We start from the raw sequence: 21,399 nt of genomic DNA on the forward strand, positions 1-21,399 counted from the left end.
AGGGAAATTGAGATGCTATTCAATGGGTACAAGGTTTCAGTTGTGCAAGATGAACAAGTTTAGAGATCTGTTGTGTAACATTGTACCTCGAGTTAACAGTATTATATACTTAAAAATTTGTGGAAGGTAAATCTCATGTCAAATGTTCTTACAATAATAATAATAATAATAATAATAATAATAATAATAATAAATAATAATAAAAGTTGAAGGTCAGTGAGTCAAGGGCTACTTCTAATTCCTTCACTCAACAAATTCATTGTGCAGCGACTCTGCCAGGCACAGTTGTGACCAAAACAGACAACTAGCCGCCTCCATGTAGCTTACACATTACTAGGGAGACACCTCAAGCAAATAATATATAGTACGAGTGTATCAGACCGGGATAGACGTTATAGGGAAGAACAAAGCAGAGGGTGACTGTGGGGAATTTAAAAAGCAGGCAAATTGCAGTTGTAAATACTGCAGGGTGATCAGGGAAGGCGTCCCTCAGAAGATGAGCTGAAGCAGGTGAAGGAGGAAGAGAGCCCACTCTGGTTAGGATCTTCATAGGCAGTGGGTAGTCAGGGCAAGGGCCTGCCCTGGGGCGGGTCTGGCATGTATGCAGAGTGGAGTGAACAAGGGGGCAGGATGTGAGGAGCCATGTAGGGTGTGAAGCAGGGACTGGTATGATCTGGCACTTGGCAAGCTCACCGTTGCTGCTGAGGTGAGAATGGACAGGCAGCAAAGGCGGAAGTGCAACCGCCAGCCCTCAAACTACGCGAATGGTACCAGGAGAACTCACTCATACTCTTATCTCAGCAAATATAAAGTCTGGGCAGGCGTATCCACCTTTAGGAGGAAGATGAAAATCAATGCTGTGACACCATACAAAACAAAAGCAGGCAGACAAGAAGGCAGGTGAATATACTCGTAGACCAAGAACCCAGTGTGGGGGGGAAAAACAACTAGAAGAGCATTTTCTGGGAAGGTTTTTATATAAATTAGTGAGAATATGAATTCAGTGAAGGGTCAAAGATGAAATAATAGAATGATATGAAGATTGCAGAGCTAAGAAGTATTGTGGAGAGTGTCGTTCTTACTGAATTAGAAACAGTAAGGAATAATGAAACAGACTTTCGAAAATTCAATTCCAGATATTACATGAATACAAGCCTCTCATTTATAGGCTAGAAAGTTCCTGAAGAGGGTAGTTATGTCCTTTTTGCATCCCCCTCAAGGCCCAGCAGAATACGTATCAGCATGGACACATTAATTGCTAACTTAGAAGTCGACACAGGCGGATCCAAGCCGAACCACAAGCTTACTTGATAACACGGCTCTAGTAGAGCTTGCTGTTTTCCTCTTGGCAGCATCAACCTGCAGAGCCAGCCTGTGAGGATTCTTAAGTGTACCAAGTCTCTTTAGGTTGACATTTCCTCCATCGTTCATTTCTCTCTAATCAGGTTGCAAAGGGGTGGTGGCCTCCTTTAATGAAAAGAAATAGCATTTTTTTCCAGGGCATACCTTTTGTTTGAAATTTGTAATAGTGCTTTGAGGGCAAGATCCTAAAGGAGTTGTTTTTCTTTAAATACCTCTGCCCTCTCTGAAATGCAGTTGCAATTTGACTCTTTGTTGAACAGGAAGTGATAGTTGAAGGCCAAGGTTGAAGTTCTAACCTTTATTTTCTTGATAAAGCATAATTATGCATGGATGATACAGAAATAACATCCTAAGTCCATTTTCACTGTAGTCATCAAAAAAAAAAAAACACAGGAAAAATGCAAACTGGAAGCTGTTGTAAAAAGCATTGCTTGGAGTCGGGAAGTTGAAGGGTAGAGAGCTGGGGATTATATTTAATAACCAGCATGGCTTTGGGAACGCTAAACCCCTCTGAATTGCGTCGTGTTAAATGAGGGTTTGGGCAGGGTGATTTCTCCAGGCTCTCCCCACACTACCGTTCTACCCGCTCTGTTACTGGCTGAAGATGAACTCCCTGTCAGTGCTTTCTTTAGGCTTTACAAAATGTGTTAACATTTCTTTTATGTTCGTATTTCCAAATTAACACGATATGTTGAGAACAAGCTTGTAAGCACTACACGTCCTATATGTATTACCTGATTTTCTCCTTATAACAATTCTCTGAAGGTATTATAAAATGAAATTTACATACAGTATATTAATTATATTTCAATTAATTTACATATGAGGAACTCAGATGCAGAGAAGTTGCCCGATATCACACAGTAAGTGGCAGAACTTCAACTCTCGGCTGCCAAGCTCCTGACCAGTGTATTCTAGTAAGTAGAACTGTACCTATTATAAAAAGATTACCACGAACAATTTTTTCACATTAGCAAAATTTTAGAGTCTTGACTAGAAGAATGTGACTAAAGAAAAGACCTTACTAGAAACTCCAGCACTCCGGAGGTGCGCTCTTGGTCTTGGTGTGGCTTTGAGCTGTGGAGAGCACATTCCTGCAGCGGGTTGGCTGCTAGTGGTGAGAACAGTGCGGCAGGGCCTGCTCTTGCACTTGGCCGGTTTCAGTGGGAGCCCGGGTGAGAACTCTGGGCCTAGGATTAGGACTAGTGTCCCCCAATTATATGGCATACGTGCCACTTTACAATTTAGGTAGCATCTCATGCATCTTCTCCTTGGATCAGTGCTTCTCCAAGTCCGGTTCACTGCCTCCTGGGGGTCCTGAGACCCTTTCAGAGTCTATGAGTATGAATATGATTTTCCTAATAATACGAAAACATTATCTGCCTGTTTCCACAACACTGATATTTGTACTGAACTGAGGTACAAAAGCAATGGCAAATAAAACTCCTGAGATCTAAGTATGAATCAGGCCAGTGGCACCAAACTGTTAGTAGTAGTCATGATGTTTTTTTATCACCATGTACTTGCAATAAAAAAAAGTGCCTGTTTCACATAAGAACGTTCCTGCAGAAGCAGTAACTTACTATTTTATTAAATTTTGAACCCTAAGTTGTGTGACACAAAAGGAGAAGTACCCATGAGGCCCCCCGCATCCTGCAATACTGTTCAATGTTTGTCCCAAGGAAAGCACGTCTAACTGAGTTGTGGGCTGAACTAGTGCTTTTCTCATGGCAAGCCATTACAATGTGAAAGAACAATGGACAAAACTATGGATCTTTGGCAGGAATGGTCTTGAAATCAACAAAGTGAACCTCAGAGAAAACAGCAAGCAGTATTTCCTGTTCATGATAACATTTTAGGTCTTAAGTAAAATCGCTAATTTTGGAAAACTTGTATCCACCATTTGACACAGAACTTCCTGAGGCTGCTGTCATTATTTTGATGTTATATATGTGTGATTTTCTTGATATATTACAATGAAATATGTCAACATTTGGAAGAGCTATATACACTATAATAGTAGTGATGTAGGTCAGTACTAAATCAGTGAACCAGTATTTTCTGAATGACCAATGCACGCTACAAAATTATTCATGGGAAAAAGACCCATTGAAAGTGCAAGACCAACAGATTGTTAAGGGAAGAGTATGAAAAGCCCATTGATGTAGTTTCAGATGCCATATGATAAGCAACCTTTAAGAAACTTAAAGCTATTATCTTTAGAAACAATGATCTGAGTAGGCTATTAAAATAGTCCTTCTTTTTCCAACCACATACCTGTGTGAGGCTGGATTTTCCTCATATGTTTCAACCAAAGTGGAGTATCACAAGATTGAAATGTAGAAGCAGGTATGAGAATTCACCTGTTTAATTAAGCCAGACATTGAGGAGATTTGGAAAACTGTAAAACAATTCTTCACTACTTTTTTTTTTTTTGGTTTGGAAAAGTTTTTTTCTTATTCATAGAAATATGTAACTGATGTTTATAATGGTTTTATCATTGTTATTTTAAAATGAATATATCTATTTTTAAAATCTGTTTTGGTTTCTTATACAATGACTATTGATAGACACAAACCACATAAACACAACAGTTGGTTGGAGTCCTTGATAGTTTTAAGGATCAAAAGGTCCTAAGACCAACAAGCTGAAGAAGTGTTATCTTTGTCCTTTAAAGCTTGAAAGAATTTCTGCAATGCCTCTCCTTGACTGAAACTCTTCCTGAGGTTATTAGAACTAGGAGTAGTACTGCAATGAAGAAGTACTGCCTTAGGTTTTCTCTTACCACAACAACTTTTTATTTTTGAAGAAACAGCTACTATTGTCTTAGAAGTTCTTGGCATTCCTGTATGTTCTCTCGAGTGGCACTGAGGTAGAATTTATAACATGCACAATATCTTCAAATTAGGGACTCTGCTGTTCAAGCTTAAAATGAACTGGGATTTTTATTAGTGTCTTTAGAAAGAGGAAAAGTAAAGTCACTAAAGCAGCCTAAATAAACTTAAAAATTGTTTTCTACATTTTTCTTTACTGGGAAGGCAGTTTACAACCAAATAGGCTACTAAGAGTAAAAACGGATTTGTGAGTTCTAACACTCAGCCTGAAGACTGAAATGGAAAGACTAGCTGATGACAGTGGTTGTTGTGCTTGCTGAAAAGGGCAGGACACCAGAATATTCCTCAAGTGAATATGGTAGGGGTAGGAGACAGATAATTTACTGTGGTTTACTTTTCACAAAATGATGAATAGAGAACAGGGCTCAGGAAAAAAGGGCCAAAACCATGCGCTGTGCTCTTTTTCCATAGGTCCACTCAAGGTTGAGGGTTGTTTCTCCCAGAAGTCACTTGCCTCTCCCTGTGGTTGTCCATACACACTCATCAGCCCCAGAAATCCAGCACAACTGAGAGGCTCAGAATGCAGAAAGGCTGGTTTTGAGAGACGGATCAAACTAGAACTTGAACTAGACCTTAATAGCCAACATCTCTGCAAGCAGAGATCTTAAGCAGGTGCTCCTGAAAGATATATTCACAACTATTAAAGAAAGAACTATACAAAGTTTAGGGAATTATAAGTCCTCAGTTTTGTTTTTTCCTTCCCTGAAGAACTGGCTTAAAAACTTTTTTGGGGGTGGTCAATAGTAGGTATTTATTTGAAATTAAAAAAAAAAAAGTACCTGGACTATTGCATTTAACCATGTATTGTAATTGTGTTACTCTACCTTTTTGCATCAGAGACAGATATACAATGAACATTCAGTTATCACAGATTGCACACTAGATAGTAAGTCTTCAGGCCTTTTACATAACCACCAAAGAACAGATATTGGATTCTGCAATATAGTACAAAAGTCCACAATCAATCCAGTCTTAGCCAGTATCTTCAATTTACTTCTGTTGCTGTACAAATAATTGGCCATTTCTAGGGCTTACAAGTTAATAACAGGACAAAAAAATATACATTGCACTGACACAAAAAGTCAGCCGTGTTAATAGTCATGCAACAAGTAACCAAACTTGCTGAAATTAAAAATACTTTCTAAAAACAGTTTTAACGGCATAAATATTTTATACACAGTTCATTTACCAAAACAAAATGTATTTAAATGATACAAAGCAAAAATAAGTTTCTACCAACTTTATACATAAGAAAGTGCAAAATAACTTATCTAGAGTGTTCTGCTATTATCCAGACGGATGGCCGCTATGGGCAGCTATTCCCCTCTTCAAAAGCATGACATTACAATTGCACGCTACACACAAATGCTAGAATAAAGGATGAATGATGGATGGCTGAGTGGATGGACAAATGAACTACAAAGATGAGGCAGGAGCCCTGTGAGGTACTCTAGAGAAAGAATCCTGACCACAGAAAGGTGGATGTACATGCTGACAATATATGCTGGTACACAAATTTACACGGAACACAGAAAGACACCCAGAGAAACAATTCGTTTATGTATGTGAGTGTACTTGCATGTGTGAGTGATTTGTGATTTCTGCATTAGGAGCAAAAAGAAAAAAAACCCCACTGAACAAAAGTTGCCCACAGCACCAGCTGCCAGAGGAAATACTATCATGAGGGTTTTGGTTTCCATCTTCTGGTTATGGAAGTTGTGTTGGAAAGTTGAAAAGTGTTCATCTCATATAACTTCATATTACATAGAGGAATAACCTTTAAGTAACTACATACACACATTCATATATTCAAGTCTTTAAAGAACACCTCTGCCATTGGGTTTGGGGTAAACATGGGTGGTGGACACGAGGAGGACACTTCTTTTAAAAAGTGTAGAATAACACGCTATAACTCATCTACAGGGCTGGACAGGGGCAAAGCCCACAGTTGTGTGATAGCACAATTCCTGCAGCTGTTGAACATCCAGCATTATTTATTAGAATTGAAGTAAGATGGGGAGGTATGGGAGCATGGGGTGGAGGAAGACACAGAAAGGAAAACAGAACACGACTTCTCTTCAAGTTAAAGTAGTAATGCCAATAATCCTTTTATTAACAAGTATATTTGAACTTTTAGAAATGGAAGTTTTTTAATCAATTTTGATATGTAATCATAGACTGTAGGCTCAAACCTAGGTAAATAAAGGTTGAAATTTAGTAAGCATAAGGCACTAAAGCAGCCTTTATATTTTCTCTTGGAGACCTAGTTATCAGGAAGAACAAATTTGTTCTTAAGCTGGTTTCAGCCCATTAGGTACAAGATTACTATTGTACCAATGCCTATTTTTGAACGCATGTGCATATATGTGCATTTTAGTGCATAAGTGTGCCTGTCACCAGGGCCTAACGATGAAAAGTCTTGGGAAAGCCAAAGCCACTGTCCTTTGTATGATACCTCCATGAGGGTGTGAAGGCCTGTCCTTCCTTTCTTGGGCCATAAATGATTCTACATTTTTCAAATTACAGGGCTTTTAGAATTGTTCATAATATTATCACTAAATATCTGAAAATGTTAAAATCTAGATTAATTGTTTCATTTGTTTTATATATATATACATATATATGTACATTACACACATTTAAAAAAATCCCACCACCAAAGCCATTTTTCTGTAAACTAATCTCTTAGCCCCGACCAGCTTTAGTCTCCCTGGATTTGTGTGTTCTGTTACCAACTAGTAGAACAAATTAAATAACTAAATATTAAAATACTGTAATTATATTCATAGCAAAAACAAAAAAATAGACATTGATACAGTATAAATCTCACTGTTTTCAGGTAGATGGCATTAAATGGTAACGGTTAATTATAAGCAGTTCTGACACAATCCAGTTTTACAACAAGGTTTATATGTTAATTCTGTACACTTTTTTCTTCTTTTACCCTTTTTTGAAAATAAGCTATAGTAGAACTTTTAGTGTCACCAAAGACACATACTTACTATGTTCTATGCAAGAGAAGCTAATTTGGGTTACATGCAATTATATTTCCGTTAGTTGAGGCAGGGCCGTTTCCTGCATTGCTTCTATCTCCTGACCACCGCTCTGCAATGCTAAGAACGTATGCTATGACCAAATGGCAGTCCAAAGAAGTTTACAAGGGGTCTTATGACATAAGAACAACACTGAGGTGGTTGCGTAGCCAGGTGCAAGATCCCCAAATATTTCCAGGGTATCTTACGGCCAGACTCTTTTTCTCCCACACTGTTTCCTAAAGAAGGTTCACATTATTTTGGTTACTAGCCTAGTTTAAGTGGAGATTCTGTGGGCAACTTAAAAGAAAAAAACATTGGGCACACAGGCTGGGTTTGAAAGAGAGGAAAAAAGAGACCACAGATGATGTCTTTGAGGATTCAAAAAAACACATTTATAATTAATTGGTGAGAGATGTCAGACAAACCATAAGTAGTTCATTGAGTTAGTGGTTTAGTTTGAAGTCTCATGTTACAGGCGGTTAAGTCCTTATTTAGAAAAAAGGCCTTTATACCTATTTACAATATACACAGTTACTTGCAAAGAAGTCAGATTTACAACCATTTTCTAAAAGCCTTTGTTTGTTGTTGGTTTTTCCAAATAAGGATAAGTAGCTTTACAAAAATGAGACACAAAAAAAGACAGTTAATAAGTGAGGATTTTCTCTTGGAGACAGCTATTGTTAACAGGGAGAAGCAGGTATTGGAAATGTTGCTCCTAGGAGCCACCTCATGTTCTTCTTGTGCTGTTCAACTGAATATTGTCTGCCCCTTTACTGTACTCTACACCCGTTTATTCAGTGATCCCTTTGAAGTCAATACTCCAAACACGTGGTATGAAGAGCTGTGTAAACGGAGACTGTTCCGATGCCTTCGGAGCTGTGAACTGTAACAGGGAACCAGGAAGGGGGTCTACAGACCATGATCTCCAATCAGCTTGTCGAATCTTCAACAATTTCGAGGCCCATCTTCTGAACCCCTCTCATGCTGTAAGTTGTAATAACAGTTCTGACAAACACGCACCGGGGATGAGATTTTCAAGCGTTTGATTTCTGATTGAAACCGACTGCACCTAAAGGCAAGTCAAAATCAAGTCATTATACATCCTCCCCATGTTTGATCACTGGGCTGAGAAACACTCATTTAAAAATCAAAGGGAGAACTTGCTTTATAATGCCAAAGACCATACTGGTTTATGTCATGTGGCTGACCAAGGAACAAAAGGAATGCCATATTACTTGTTTCAGTCTACGAAGAAAAGTAATATTAAACCAAGGTAAGCTATTAATTTTCTGAAGAGAATTAAAAAAAAAAAACACATTAAGGTTCACCTACAGGATTGAGTTGAGGGGTCTGGACAGCTGTGCAGCCACTCTTCCCATGAAGGACTGACTGCTTCTCATGCCCTAGAACTCAGGAATTAGGCCAATATCTTTACTTGGAGCTTGACTTTTTTCTCTTGGCAGGAGACTTACTGCCCATTTTAAAAGACACTTTAGTCACTATCAAGTTCCTCTGGGCTTTTAAATGCTTTGTTTAGTCCATGTTTTAGTCATTTCTTAAATGGGTAGTTTGGCTTTTCTGTCTGGTCCAAGTATTGCCATTTTCTGTTTATAGTGATAGAATTCCTTGAAGCAGACTATACGTAAAAGATGTTCAAACTCTTTAAAAAGTATTTCTATTCCTGGAATAAAGCAGGATGTGACCTTGGATGTGGCACTTAATCACTTGAAGCTTGGCTTTCCACAAGACTGCAATAGAGAATTATATTTCTTCCATTAATCTACCAGTAAAAGTGTCTAGAGAATAAATGCGCTACCAGCGTAAGGGGTTTAAAGGACCATTACTGGACTTTCAGGAGAACATCACGAGTGCCAAGCAGCTTTCTCAGCACCTGAAGGACACAAAGATCAAGGGCAGGGCTACGGCCTCCTGGACAGCTCTGTCCTGTGTGCCAGCTCCGTCCTAAGCAATCACTGTTTGTTCACTTTTTCAAATAAAGTCTCCATCCAACATTAGACAGCAATAAGTAATTTAAAGAATTACATAGATTGAAACAGCATTTTGCAAATTAACCACTACAAAGAACAGATGCATGCCAGTGTACACAAGGGGCTGTTGACTATCAGAAATTATTAGATTACTAGGTTTTATAGAGTGGGCTTTATAAAGCTCAGAACCACAAGACAGAATCCTCTGCCAGCCTCACACAAACTCCTACTAGGAATGGCTGGCAGCAACATTCTGGCTACCTCGCTCATCAGACTTCCCAGGAGAGGTTTAAGACGTGAATCTGAAAAAATTTAAAATTTATAATAACACCTTTTATTAAACATCGGTATTACCAGACTCTGCAATTGGCACTTTACAAAACTCACACATGTGATTTCATTTAATTCTCTCAACACCTCTATGAGAAGTACAACTGTTCACATTTCACAGATGACGAAACTGAAGCTCAGAGAGAGGTAACTTGCCTGAGATGACACAATGGCCAGTAGCCCAGGGAGCATTTGGTTTGTGTAACCCAAAGACGATGCCCTTTCCAATAAGCCAACGTCCACAAAAGCCTCAATAACTGGCTCAAAAATAATTATATAACTTGTGTTTTTTGTGAAAGCATCTCTATAGTAAGGCAATATAAGCATCAGAGAGTATACTGCCCATAGACCTTTCCTGTTGTCTGCCATGAAAAGGAGTGTAACTGCATATATGGGACCCAACCGTACAAAAGAGATGGCATTCAAATTAATAGTGATGAGTCAACTGACTTTTCATACAGGGAGAATAAAGAAGATTCCCATCCCATGTCATACCCTCATATAAATTTTAAATAGATTTGGATCCAAAGACCTAAACATGAGAAACAAAACTTTGAAAATGTTAAGATAAAATAAACAAGGCTATCTTTATGGTCTCAGGACAGGAGAAGATTTCTTAAGACACAAAAAAGCAAAAATCATAAAAAGTACTAAATGTGACTACATCAAAATTAAAAACTTATATGAGAAAATTAACATATATAAAGTTAAAACTGAAGCCACAGATTGGTAGAAGATATCTGCAAGATGTGTAAAAGACAAAAGATTACAGCCCAGAATATATAAAGAACTCCTCACGTAGGGAAAAAAAAGACAAGCAAACCTAAAAGGAAAATGGGCCAAGGTACCCAGGGGGAAACTCATAGCCAATCAGCATAAGAAGAGATGTTGAACCTCACAAGCATTGCAAATTAAAACAACAGTTTGACTATTACACTGGCAAAAGTGAAAAAGTTTGGCAACACCAAGGATTAATAAGAACTGGGAGAACTTGCATGTCTTGCTGGATGTAATATAAACTAGTCCTCCTGTTTTGGAGAGCAATTTGGCAATATCTAGTTAAACTCCAGAGTACACCTATGAAGTGTCAATTCCATTCCGAGATATCTTCTCTAGAGAAACTCCCGTTCATATTAAGAGAGCATTTATAAGAATGTGCACTGCAGCACTGTTTATAGTATTGATAAAATGAGAACAATCCCGTAAGAGTCCATCAAAAGGAAAGTAGATCAATTCTGATATTTGTACAAAAAATGTGACAGCAGTTAAAATGAAAATATTTGAATAATAGCTATTTATGTGACTAGATATCAGTAAAGAAAGCAAGTTGCAGAAGGTGCAGACAGTATGCTATATTTACGTGAAACTGATAACAAGCAATAATTAATATAGTATTGTTTTGGAGACAACACGTGCACTCAAAGTATAAAAACATGGAGAAGAAGAGGGTCTGACTGGTGAGGGTGAAAAGAGGACTTAAAATGAATCTGAGTTTTATATGCAAATATGATGAAATATTAGCACCTTCCCCTTCTCAGTCATGGGTGACCAGGTGTTTGTGATGATTATTTGTGTACTCTTCAATATGACAGGAATAGTTCACAATTGTAACAAAGAAGAGCAAAGAGCAAGTGAAGAGTGGTCTAGGCTGACAACAGCACACTGTGTGGTGACCCCGGAGCAAATCAGAACCTATCTGCTGGGCATAATTATCGTCCTTCAGAGTTTAACCCACAGGAACTGAAGAAGTTTGTATCTCATCTTACTTTTGGCAGAAGAGTTGACCACAATTCCTGCAGTGGTGCCGTCTTTCTGTGAGAGAAAACCGCACTGAGCAGCCCGAACAGCTGTCACCTCCTTCATCCTTCACCCAGTGGTCAGCAGCAGAACGGCCCGGCTGGTCACTCACAGACCAGCTGAAAACTCGGCCTCGACTGTCCCCAACGAGGATCCTGCTGTGATCCCTGCAGGAAACGCGATACAGAGCCTCTTCAGGGAAGGCCTCGGCACAGCCCCACGCTGGAGCCTCTTCCTGTCACTTGTGAGGCTCTCAGTTTTCCGTGGGTGCGTGTCGGGGTGAGGGTCGTGTGTATGAAGAGACAAAAGTGGAACTGAACCTGAGTTCACACTTCTATCTCAACTCACTTTGGATCAAACCTCGCTGTAACTGCCTCTGACTGATTTGTTTGAGCCACATAGGAAAATGCAAATAAGAACAGGCCGGGAGAGTGTGGGCCCAGGCTAAGCAGATGATTCAGGTGGGAAGAGGAGCTGGAAAAGGTCTGCCACTCACTTGGAGACGCCCAGGGCGGTGATCTCGGCCGGGTGCGCGTTGTCCTTCCGATCGAAGGCTGTGTGCATAGTGAGCTTGCTCCTGAACACCAGCTGCCGTTCCCACCGGTACCCTGGTGGGGAAAAGCCAAGACACGACGTGCTCACGTGAGGGAAGCCAATGTGTGGTACATGGACCCTATGTGATGCTCTCAAAAGTCAGGGCGCTGCAACATACAGTTACAGCAGCTTCTGTCAGGCTTTCGGCAGCTGCTGCCTCGGTGGCAGATAAAGCAATCTAGTTTAACACTGACCGTGGGCTAGGTCAGAGAACATCTCATTTCCAAAGAGAAATATAGAGAAGGGAAGATCTTCCATGTAAGGAGACATTATTTCTCCACTCGAGGACCTTGCCTCTATCTCTATCAAAGGCAAAGTTACCTGTGAATACAGTTTAATTTATTTACCTGTAATTAATAAATTGCCTATTTTCAAGTTTTCATGATTTGTGAATGAATAAAGTTTTTATTTTAAGGCCTTTTTCTTTAAAAAAAATGCCCATCATATTGCAAACACCATTGTGGGACAGACTCTAAGTCCACCTTACACAAGAAAAAATTTCAGAGGTCTTCTCTGTGGGTGGCCCAGGTCCCAAGGATGGGGCACAGGGAAAGCAGAAGGCCACTGCCTCATCCACCAAGCCTAGTATCACCCACAAAGAGCCAGAAATAGACACTAGATTTCAAGTTACCAGGCTTCAATCTGCTGTAATTCCGCACTTCAATTGGGTTGGGGTGGGGATGGTTAAGGGGACCCTGCAGATGGGCTCTGGTCTGGCCCTCTGAATAGTTCACAAAGATGAAGCCATCTTTCTCATCTAGACTGAGCTGGTCGGACCAGCGCCTGGAGTCATCGGAGCCGCTGTCAGTACACCAGGTGGCCGTTGCTCGGCAGGAGGCGGCTCGGGGCCGGTGGCTGGTGCTGCTGGGCTGGCTGGGTGTGTCCTTGGGATCTTGGTGGAGGCTCTGCTCATCCACTTCCGAGTCGCTGCTGTCCTCATCCTGGGCTTCCTGCCCTGAGTCACGCATTGGGAGAAACAGAAAACAGATGTACATTATAGTTAGACTCAGCTTTGTCTCACTGGTTTGTTTCTTCTACCAGTGAAGACACAATAGACAAAGTATCTTAAAATAAGCATAACAAAAAAGAAAAAATCGCACAACTTTTAGCTAGAAAATACCAAAAAAAAAGAAAAAAAAAAGGGTAGAATTTCTGAGTTCATCTTTCACAATAAACCAAAACCTGCCTTTGTAAATTTCTCGCTACCTGACTCACACTCCCTACCACAGTTCAGCTAGACGTGCCAACGCTTCTCTATGCAGCCTGCATCCTCCTTAGAGCTAATTCTGCACATGCCGTTGGTCCTACCTAGAGCCATCTTCTCAATTTCTGTGTGTTCCAATGTTAGTTATCTTTCAAGGTATAGTGTAAACATTTCTTTCTCTAAAACCTTATGTGGTTCCTGCAGCAGAAAGTAAATTGTCTCTCATGGACTCCTTTAACAAAATTGTATGCCTCTGGTGTATTTGTAATTCTCACCAAACTATTACAGTTGGACAGTCTTTCTATACGACAGTGGTCAGCCCGAGAAGAAAGGCCCCGAACACAGTGCTTCTCATATAGCAGTCAATATAAATGACAACACAGATGAATTACTGATGAAAGCTTTAATTTAGGATTTGGGTTTTTCCCCCCTTTTCATTGTTACTTTGCATTTCCTTACCTCAACTCCCTATTCTCTTGCAATAAAGTCTACTGGAGAGAAAATTTTTTATTAGAAATAAAAATATATAATTGGAAAAAAGGACAGAGAACAAGAACAAGTATGCAAGCACCAGCCCACTACACACGCAGATTTCTTAGTAAGACAAATACTTCATTTGCCTCCCTTCGAATTGCAACACCAGCAGTCTAGTTGGCTAATTTGAGTGGATTTTTTTTCACTCCAATGGCTTATGATCATGAGCTTTAAAGTCTTCAAACAAGCAGTCTTGGAAACAACTTTGATTTCCAGGGAAGCCCTTTCGCCCAGGCAAGTGCCCTCAAGTTCCACCTTCTCCACTGTTCAAGGTCAATCCTTCCGGTAGGTGGTTCTTCCCTCTTTGCCATGTCTCCCCAACAGTATGAATACAAAAGGAGGGAGAAGACCTACAAATGTCTCTTCACCCTGAATTTGACCCTTCCTTCTACCTCATTTATTCATCTCATCTTCCACTGTTATTCACTTAAAAGCTCTGTCAAAGGAAGGGAAAGTGACCCACTTCTCATTGGACTTAATCCAATGTCTGACACACAACTGAATTTTTACGTCCCCAAACACCCAGATGACCTTTTTAGTGGAGCTGCAGTCGACTATGTAGAAATTTACATGCATTAAAGTAATACAAGCATTAAAATGCCCTGTCCATTGGATTATTTCTGTTTTCTGGCAAAGAGAGTAAAAACTGCATTCAGCCTATCAAGAGAAGTGATTTGTGTCTTCTGATAATAACCCTTTTCCCTTAGTAACTCCTTCACGTCGTCCAACTCACACTGAATTCCCAGTGTACAAAAATTAACCACAGAGAAACAATCTAAAGGTCAAATTTAAAACCCTTTACGGGAAGACTCTTGCAAAAATGATTCTGAATCAAAGGGGGGTAACTTCTCTGGAGATTAGCAACCCAAAGCGTATCTCAGCCTGGTTTTATGGCCAATCATTTCCAGACAATCATTCTGTATAGAAATCATCTACCCCTATAGTTCTCTAGAAAAATGCAGTGCTTCACAAGTAACAGATAATAAGAGAGATTACTAGGCTTCAGTGTGAATGAATGCCCTTTGGGAGCAGACCCAGGGTGAGGACTCGGTCTGCCTCTGTGACTACTTTACAAACACCATGTCACCCTGTCACCCATACTGAGCTTGACAAGTGATGGATGGAACAGACATGGGATTGAGGTGCGGGCCATCTGACTTGTCCAACACAGCGCCCTCCAGATCGTGCTTTGTAGTTTTAGGATGGAAAGCCCAAGCTAGTAACTTGGTACTTACTATGGGACGTGGAAGCCCACTACAAGACGCTGACCACACTGAGCACTGCTCAGGGATCTAGAGAATGCTCTGCATGCCTGCCCAGCTACTTCATACACAGCTGGCTACCATGCTTTTGACAGTAACGCCTAACCTCAGGCTCTTGTTTATGTTGTTTGATATAAGCTTACCCATAATGACTTAAAAAAAAAGAGAAATATCGAAACTCTTGAATAACATTTTAGGAAGTACTAAATACCTATTTGTGCTCCTGGACAGTCTTCCTGCATTTCCAGGGCTTCAACAGGCTCGGGAGCTGGTGTTTCTGGAACTTGCAGAAATTCCATTCTCCAAAACTGAATTTAAACAATTTACATGTTAGTGGATAAAGAAGGGTTCTCAGTGTTAAACAGACAACTAAATTTCTATTATTGTGTATAATTAAATTTCTTTGTATCTTGAGAAATGTGGCAAGGGATTAACTACACGTGAACAGTGCTTTCCAAACTGTGTTCAATGAAATGTTAATGGGTGTTTCATGGTAGAGGGAAAAGGATTGTGGTCAAGAGAGTTTGAAAAACATGGTTCAACGAAGTACATTCCCCCCCACCCCCCACAAAAACATCTGACAGACTTATACTAATAGTCTGTGTCTCTAAGAACGCATGCAGTAAGCAGGATCCCCACATGTGTTTGGTGATGGAGCTTTTCGTAATGCCTCACAGATGAATACTCTGAAATGCTGTTCTGGAGACAGCTGGCTCTGGGGGTGTGCCTGTTGTCAGAGGCCAGTGTTCATGGGACTGGCTGACAGCCTCACTGACACTCAGCATGTGACAGTGACTACGAAGGCAGCAATCAGTTGCTTCTGCTTTCCCAAGGTGTAATTAAAGAAAAAAGGCACAATGAAGAATCTCCTGAGAGAAAAATGCCCAAGTATCAGAGCAGACTATAAAGGTAAACACTCTGTGGATTCCATTTCCTGTAGAGGCCCAACACAGAAAATCAAGAGAAAACTATTTTGGATTTGGGGATCAGCTAGGATTCTAGACCCGAAATGAATGAATGACCTCGAGACTCTGGAAGCATTTTCTGGCTTTGTGATTCTCTGTAGAGAAGAGACAGTCACTGTGTTCCCTAAGAAACCATTTGACAGGACAAAAAGCCAACACTTACACAATTTACATGTTTAGCAATCCCAAGGTGACATGGAAATCAGGTGTAAGTGACCTTCTTGTGTCAAACTGTCAAGTGGTTAGTAGCACTAACAGATCTGCTTAATGGGAAGAGGCTGAGCCATTTATATGCCGCATGTCTGATAACACAGTGGCCCAGGTGTGTTTGAATCAGAGTGAGAGTCTGCTGAACAATACTACAACCTGTTCAGGTATCCTTCAATGGTGGACAGCTTTACGAGTTTCAGGTGAACGAGGGCAGCAGCTATCCTAATGTGTTTTGTTCCCAGCGACTTACCCGAACAACGCCATCTGAGTGTCCTGTTACTATGACGTTCTGTGTGTCCCACTCGTTCATCTCTGACACGCAGCAGCAGACAATCTGCTGGCTCCTACCTGTGAATGTGTTTACACTCACGATAGGGTTTCCATTGATACTCCACACGTGGATATACGTGCCAGCGCAGGACACAATGTCCCCCTAAGAAGGTAAAGAAAAACCCTTTACTCACTTCATATTACTTTCCAGTTTCCGAGGCAAATTGAATCCTTGGCCTGGACTCAGAAAAACTTTCAGTCCTTCAACGAGGGACTGGGTAAGTTCTGAGGTAGCCTGGAATTTAGTGCTGCTGACTTAAAAAAAAATGCTCTAAACAGAAGCTTCTTTAAGAATTCAAGGTTGAGCGGATGGTGCTGCCAAGGTGATGTCACACGGAGACAAAGGCAGGGGCCCTCTACGCTGTTTATGTTCCCAGCGCAGTGCTGAGTAATGTTTTATTCCTTGTCAAAGCTATCTGAAATCTGAGGAGGTGGGGAACTACTCTTCTTCCTCCCACTGTTTCCAAAATCTATTTAAACCTTTCATTTAGAGGCAGGAATCCACCTCCACTTAATTTTACAAAATGAGTCCAATCACGAAAACCATAGGGTAGAAGAGAAATCTTTCAGTCCAGATACAGTTATCTCTTCAATACAGGAAGAGATAAAATCTCGGAACATTGTAACAACCTATTTTAAAATTTGTACTCACAGTAAGGGTGGGAGGATGGGAAAACAAAACAAAACAAAACAAAAAACAACAACTGGTATATAAATCATTTCTTGGGGAACTGAATAAACCCTAAGACTCCCTGAGCTGACAACTCAGGTTTTCATGAGTTCCAAGGACAGAAAAGAACAAGCTTTTCCCTTTAACTCTACCAGGCTGAGCTCTACCCAACCTGGTGGGAATACAACCCACCACTGTGAAGAAAATTAAGATGCTTCAGGAAGGATCTACTGTGACAGTTACCATGGTAGACAATTTAGACATTCCATTTTGGCCTTGGGAGGTTAGCTATTACTAGCCCTGCTTTAGAGAGGATGAAAGTAAAGTGCAAAAAGCTCAAGTAACTTGCCTAATATCATGGAGTGAAGATGTGAACCCAGTTCTTTCTGGCCCCAAAGCGTATCCACCGTACCACGCTGCCTCTCTTATCCATCATGACAGCATGGCTGTGAATTGCACTACAGCCAGCAGGCACAGGAGAACCCACAGAAATTGGAAGATGCTCATCAAAAGCAGAGGGAAACCATAAGCACCAATGCAAGAAAGAAGGTAAGGGGGAGGCGGGACTGCCATGAGAAGGAGGCCTGTGGCTTTTCCAAACCGCTGTCTACGCTGGTCTTGCTACCGTTCTCTCCCTCCTTCCTTTTCTCCTGCTCTCCTTCTAGCAAGACGGCAAGAACCAAAGTAAAACCCAAACAGAAATAACACTTAGCAAAGCATTGCTGTGTCCACCTCTGACAATGAGTGTCAGCAGCTGAGCTCGAATTAATGGTGTTGGTCTCTGCAAGAGAAGAGAGGCAGCCTCTCCATGCTGAACCAAGCGAGGCTTGCTTCAATTACCCCAGGGTGCCTCAATTAGAGTGCATTAGAGCATATCCTGTGGTTATGAGGGCTGAGCAGTAAGAGGAGGAATTCAAGGGCAGCTGCAGGGTAGCTTAGGCCCCAAATGTGGACTTTAGGCAAGCAGACTTGATATTGGCTGCAAAAGTATAACACGACTAGAAATCTCTTCATGAGTTATTAAGAGATTACAAAAGCATCGTGAAAGAAAAAAAATGAAACCCTTCGGTAGTGCTTGCAGCAATGATTGCAATCCAATGGGAGTATACCTGCTCAAATAACAACGGGCTATAAATAAAATCCTCAGTATTTAAGTTAAGAACAACCCCAAAACAAATTGCTTGAAATAGTGCAATTAAGAAATCGACTCAGAGCAACACTGCTGGATCAGAGTGGTTCTGTTGTTCTGACATTTTCGTAAAGTTCTTAGGTACAGACGTTTGCAGGGCCAGCCCAAAATGCTGTTCTAAAAATATCTTATGCCTGTCAAATACATCAAAAAAAAGAGTCTGATTCTTTTATGCTCCACTCACTGCTAACTTTGATTACTCTTACTATTATCAGACCCTTTAAGCCCATTCACTATTGAATTTGTTTCTTTTTCCTTTTTCTTTGAGTGACTCCAAGTTATTTGTCTAAAAGCACTGTACTTAGTATCTTCCAGTAGAAATCAGAGATGTAGCATCCCTCAAAAGGAAAGCTGTCTGCGGTGGGTGATGGTATGATGTGGCTAGAACTACTCTGTGTCATGCAGGATGATCCCCGGCCCAGGCTAAAAGGTCACAGGTATAGCTAAGAAGTGATGGGGCTGGGGGAGTTCTGGTTCGTTTGTAAGATTGATTTGCCTAGGGTGGCAATATCCACATAGGGATAACTTATCCCTTGGATGCAGAGACCTCAATCTTCGTAAACCTAGCCTCAGCTTCCCCTGCTTATTAACATACCTTAGCAATGACTATCCTCGCTTTGCCCCCACCTCAAGTGGGCCTGGTCCGCCTGGGGGGCTCCTAGGCCAGTGCATTTATTTTATCCTGACTAGTTTTATTTATCTGTATACAAAAATATTAATTTTTGAGAAGACATAAATCTTTTGATAACTTTGGCATCTGTTTTCAAAATAGTTCTACAACAATTTTTCTCTTGTTTGGGTACCCAAATGCTACTTTTTTCACTTTACATAACAAAGAAACAATTTGAGTATGTTTCATAAAAATTTCAATACATTTTTAACATCCTTCACGAATCCTAAAATATCCATGTTTTTTAAAAAGCGTATTCTAAAATGTTTTGTTTTGAACCAAATCTTGGTCTTTAAGCTATGCAACAGTGAATGAATTTTAAGACAAAATCACTCTCGGGGTTGCAAAGGTTAACACCCATTTGCTTCTGCAAATCACACATAAATCAATGAAAATGTAGTAGCTTTTATAAAATGAGTCGGTATCAACTTAAACACTTAAGAGTCATGTATTTTTTTCATTAAATTCACTGCAGTGACATTGGTTAATAAAATTGTATAGGTTTGAAGTGTACAAGTCTCTACTACATCATCTATATATTGCATTGTGTGTTCACCACCCAAAGTTAAATCTCCTTCCCATGCCATATATTGTTAGTCATTTTTTATTTGCAGTGGTTAAAACTACTTCTTTCCCTAAACAGAAACCAAGGGGACAATTACTACTTACTGTTAATTCATTGATACAAAGAGCAGAAACTGGGGCTCGATGGCCTCGGAGTTGGGTTAGAAATGACAGTTTGTTCAGATCCCAAATGATGCAGGTTCGGTCCCGGGACCCGCTGACGATTATGTGATAGGCTAGTGACGCTGTGGCACAGGTGACAGTGTCAGTGTGGCCAAGTAAAGCCTGCAAAGGAGAACAGAAAAACCAGGCTGAGCACGGTGACAGTGCTCCTGACGGGATTCCAGAAGATTCGGGACGTGTTGGGAAATGCCCGGTGTGTGCTGGGAGTGAGAGCCCGAGCAGCAGGATCTGGAGTCTTCATTCTCTCCTTGCCTACTGTCCCTGCCTCATCCCGCCAGGGGAAGGGGCAGCCTGGAGGAAATCTGGAGGCTCTCGTCTCCATGTTTATGCTCCCTCTTTCCTGGGCTTGGACCAGTATCTTAGAATGAAGGGAGAATGAAACCTGCAAACCAGCTGGGGCTTCTTCCTTCCATTTCCATGCGAGATGTATCAATTATGGCCCCCACAATACAGAGTTTAAACTCTGAATCTATTCTTTTATGCCATCGACTCCTGTTAAGTGCATTCTAAGGAACTACAAATGGATGGATTTAACAAAAATGTAAAAACGGTGAGAATTGCACAGTTGTGGCACATGGTCCTAGAAAGACAAAGGGAAAATGTGGTCCTGATGTCTGTTGAGCTCCTGTTACTGAACTGGAGACACCTGGACATCTTCTGTGCCTGAGAGGGACATCTTTACACTAGAGTAAGAACTTTTCACTTTTCCTGGCATATGAAGAGAAATAGGACCCAAGGAAATGGCAATATGGGAAAGTAAGTATTCTGAAGGGAAAGATTCAGATTACCGTTAGGAAATCCTAATAGTAATTTCCTATTTAAATGAGGTGGCTTAAGATTTTGGTCCTACAGACATCTTCATTGCATGCTTGGCAAACTCCAGGGGGCTGTTTTAAATAAGAAGTGTTTTCTATTGAGAGGTTGCTGGCACACTAGTTTCAAAGCCCATTTTCTACATCGAAAATATTGTAAGCAGGGGTTTGGATCAGCAAACTACACTGTCAACCTTGCATCTGCTGATGTCGAGACGGTACCTCTCTGTAGAGACCGTATCTCTTTCCGTGGCTTACCTTGAGAAGTTTCTGGCGCATATAGATGGTTGTTGGTGTAAGTACAAGGGGTTTAATTCTTTCCATAGATATTTAAGACACCGTTTGTTTGAGCCTGGCTTTAAAATAGCTTTGGAGTCACACAGAGCTGAAATTACATCCTGGCTTTATCACCAAGTGTGACTTGGGCATTTGTCTTAACCGCTCTAAGCCGTGGTTTTTTTTTCAGGTGTAAATAGGGCTAATAACTACCTTGTAGAATTGTAAGGACTAGAGTTTTACATTTTTAAAACACACAGCACAGAGCCCTGAACATAGTATGTGCTCAATAAATGAGAAATATTATTGTCTCACAAAAAACACTAGATGTACACTCCATTAAAAAAACCATATGATAAATTCACTCACAAACCAAATAGTAAAAGACGATGGCTTAATTATAAAAGGAGTCTTGCTTTAAGTAAAAATGTACAATAGAGGTAATACATTAGAAATGATCAAAATGCTTGTTAATAAAATCATCAATGGTTCTACCGAATACATTCATGAGTTTGTCATGCCCTTAAGGA

The 21,399-nt window shown here is 40.5% G+C and overlaps 1 protein-coding gene across 8 annotated transcripts in view; it reads right to left on the minus strand.

Moving 5' to 3' along the window:
- Positions 1 to 5,043: 5,043 nt before the first annotated feature.
- WDFY3 (WD repeat and FYVE domain containing 3) overlaps positions 5,044 to 21,399 on the minus strand; it is a 248,184-nt gene continuing 231,828 nt past the window's right edge. For all 8 annotated transcript variants that reach the window (XM_081056216.1, XM_081056218.1, XM_081056217.1 and 5 more), the window contains 7 exons: positions 19,704 to 19,883; positions 16,426 to 16,608; positions 15,212 to 15,308; positions 12,632 to 12,955; positions 11,903 to 12,014; positions 11,376 to 11,573; positions 5,044 to 8,360 (listed from right to left, as the gene is read on the minus strand). In XM_081056216.1, coding sequence (XP_080912342.1) covers positions 8,237 to 8,360; positions 11,376 to 11,573; positions 11,903 to 12,014; positions 12,632 to 12,955; positions 15,212 to 15,308; positions 16,426 to 16,608; positions 19,704 to 19,883 — 1,218 coding nt within the window. In that variant the 3' untranslated portion in view covers positions 5,044 to 8,236. The remainder of the gene's footprint in view (positions 8,361 to 11,375; positions 11,574 to 11,902; positions 12,015 to 12,631; positions 12,956 to 15,211; positions 15,309 to 16,425; positions 16,609 to 19,703; positions 19,884 to 21,399) is intronic.

Source organism: Rhinolophus hipposideros (assembly GCF_964194185.1).
Source record: "Rhinolophus hipposideros genome assembly, chromosome: 1".
NCBI lineage: Eukaryota > Metazoa > Chordata > Mammalia > Chiroptera > Rhinolophidae > Rhinolophus > Rhinolophus hipposideros.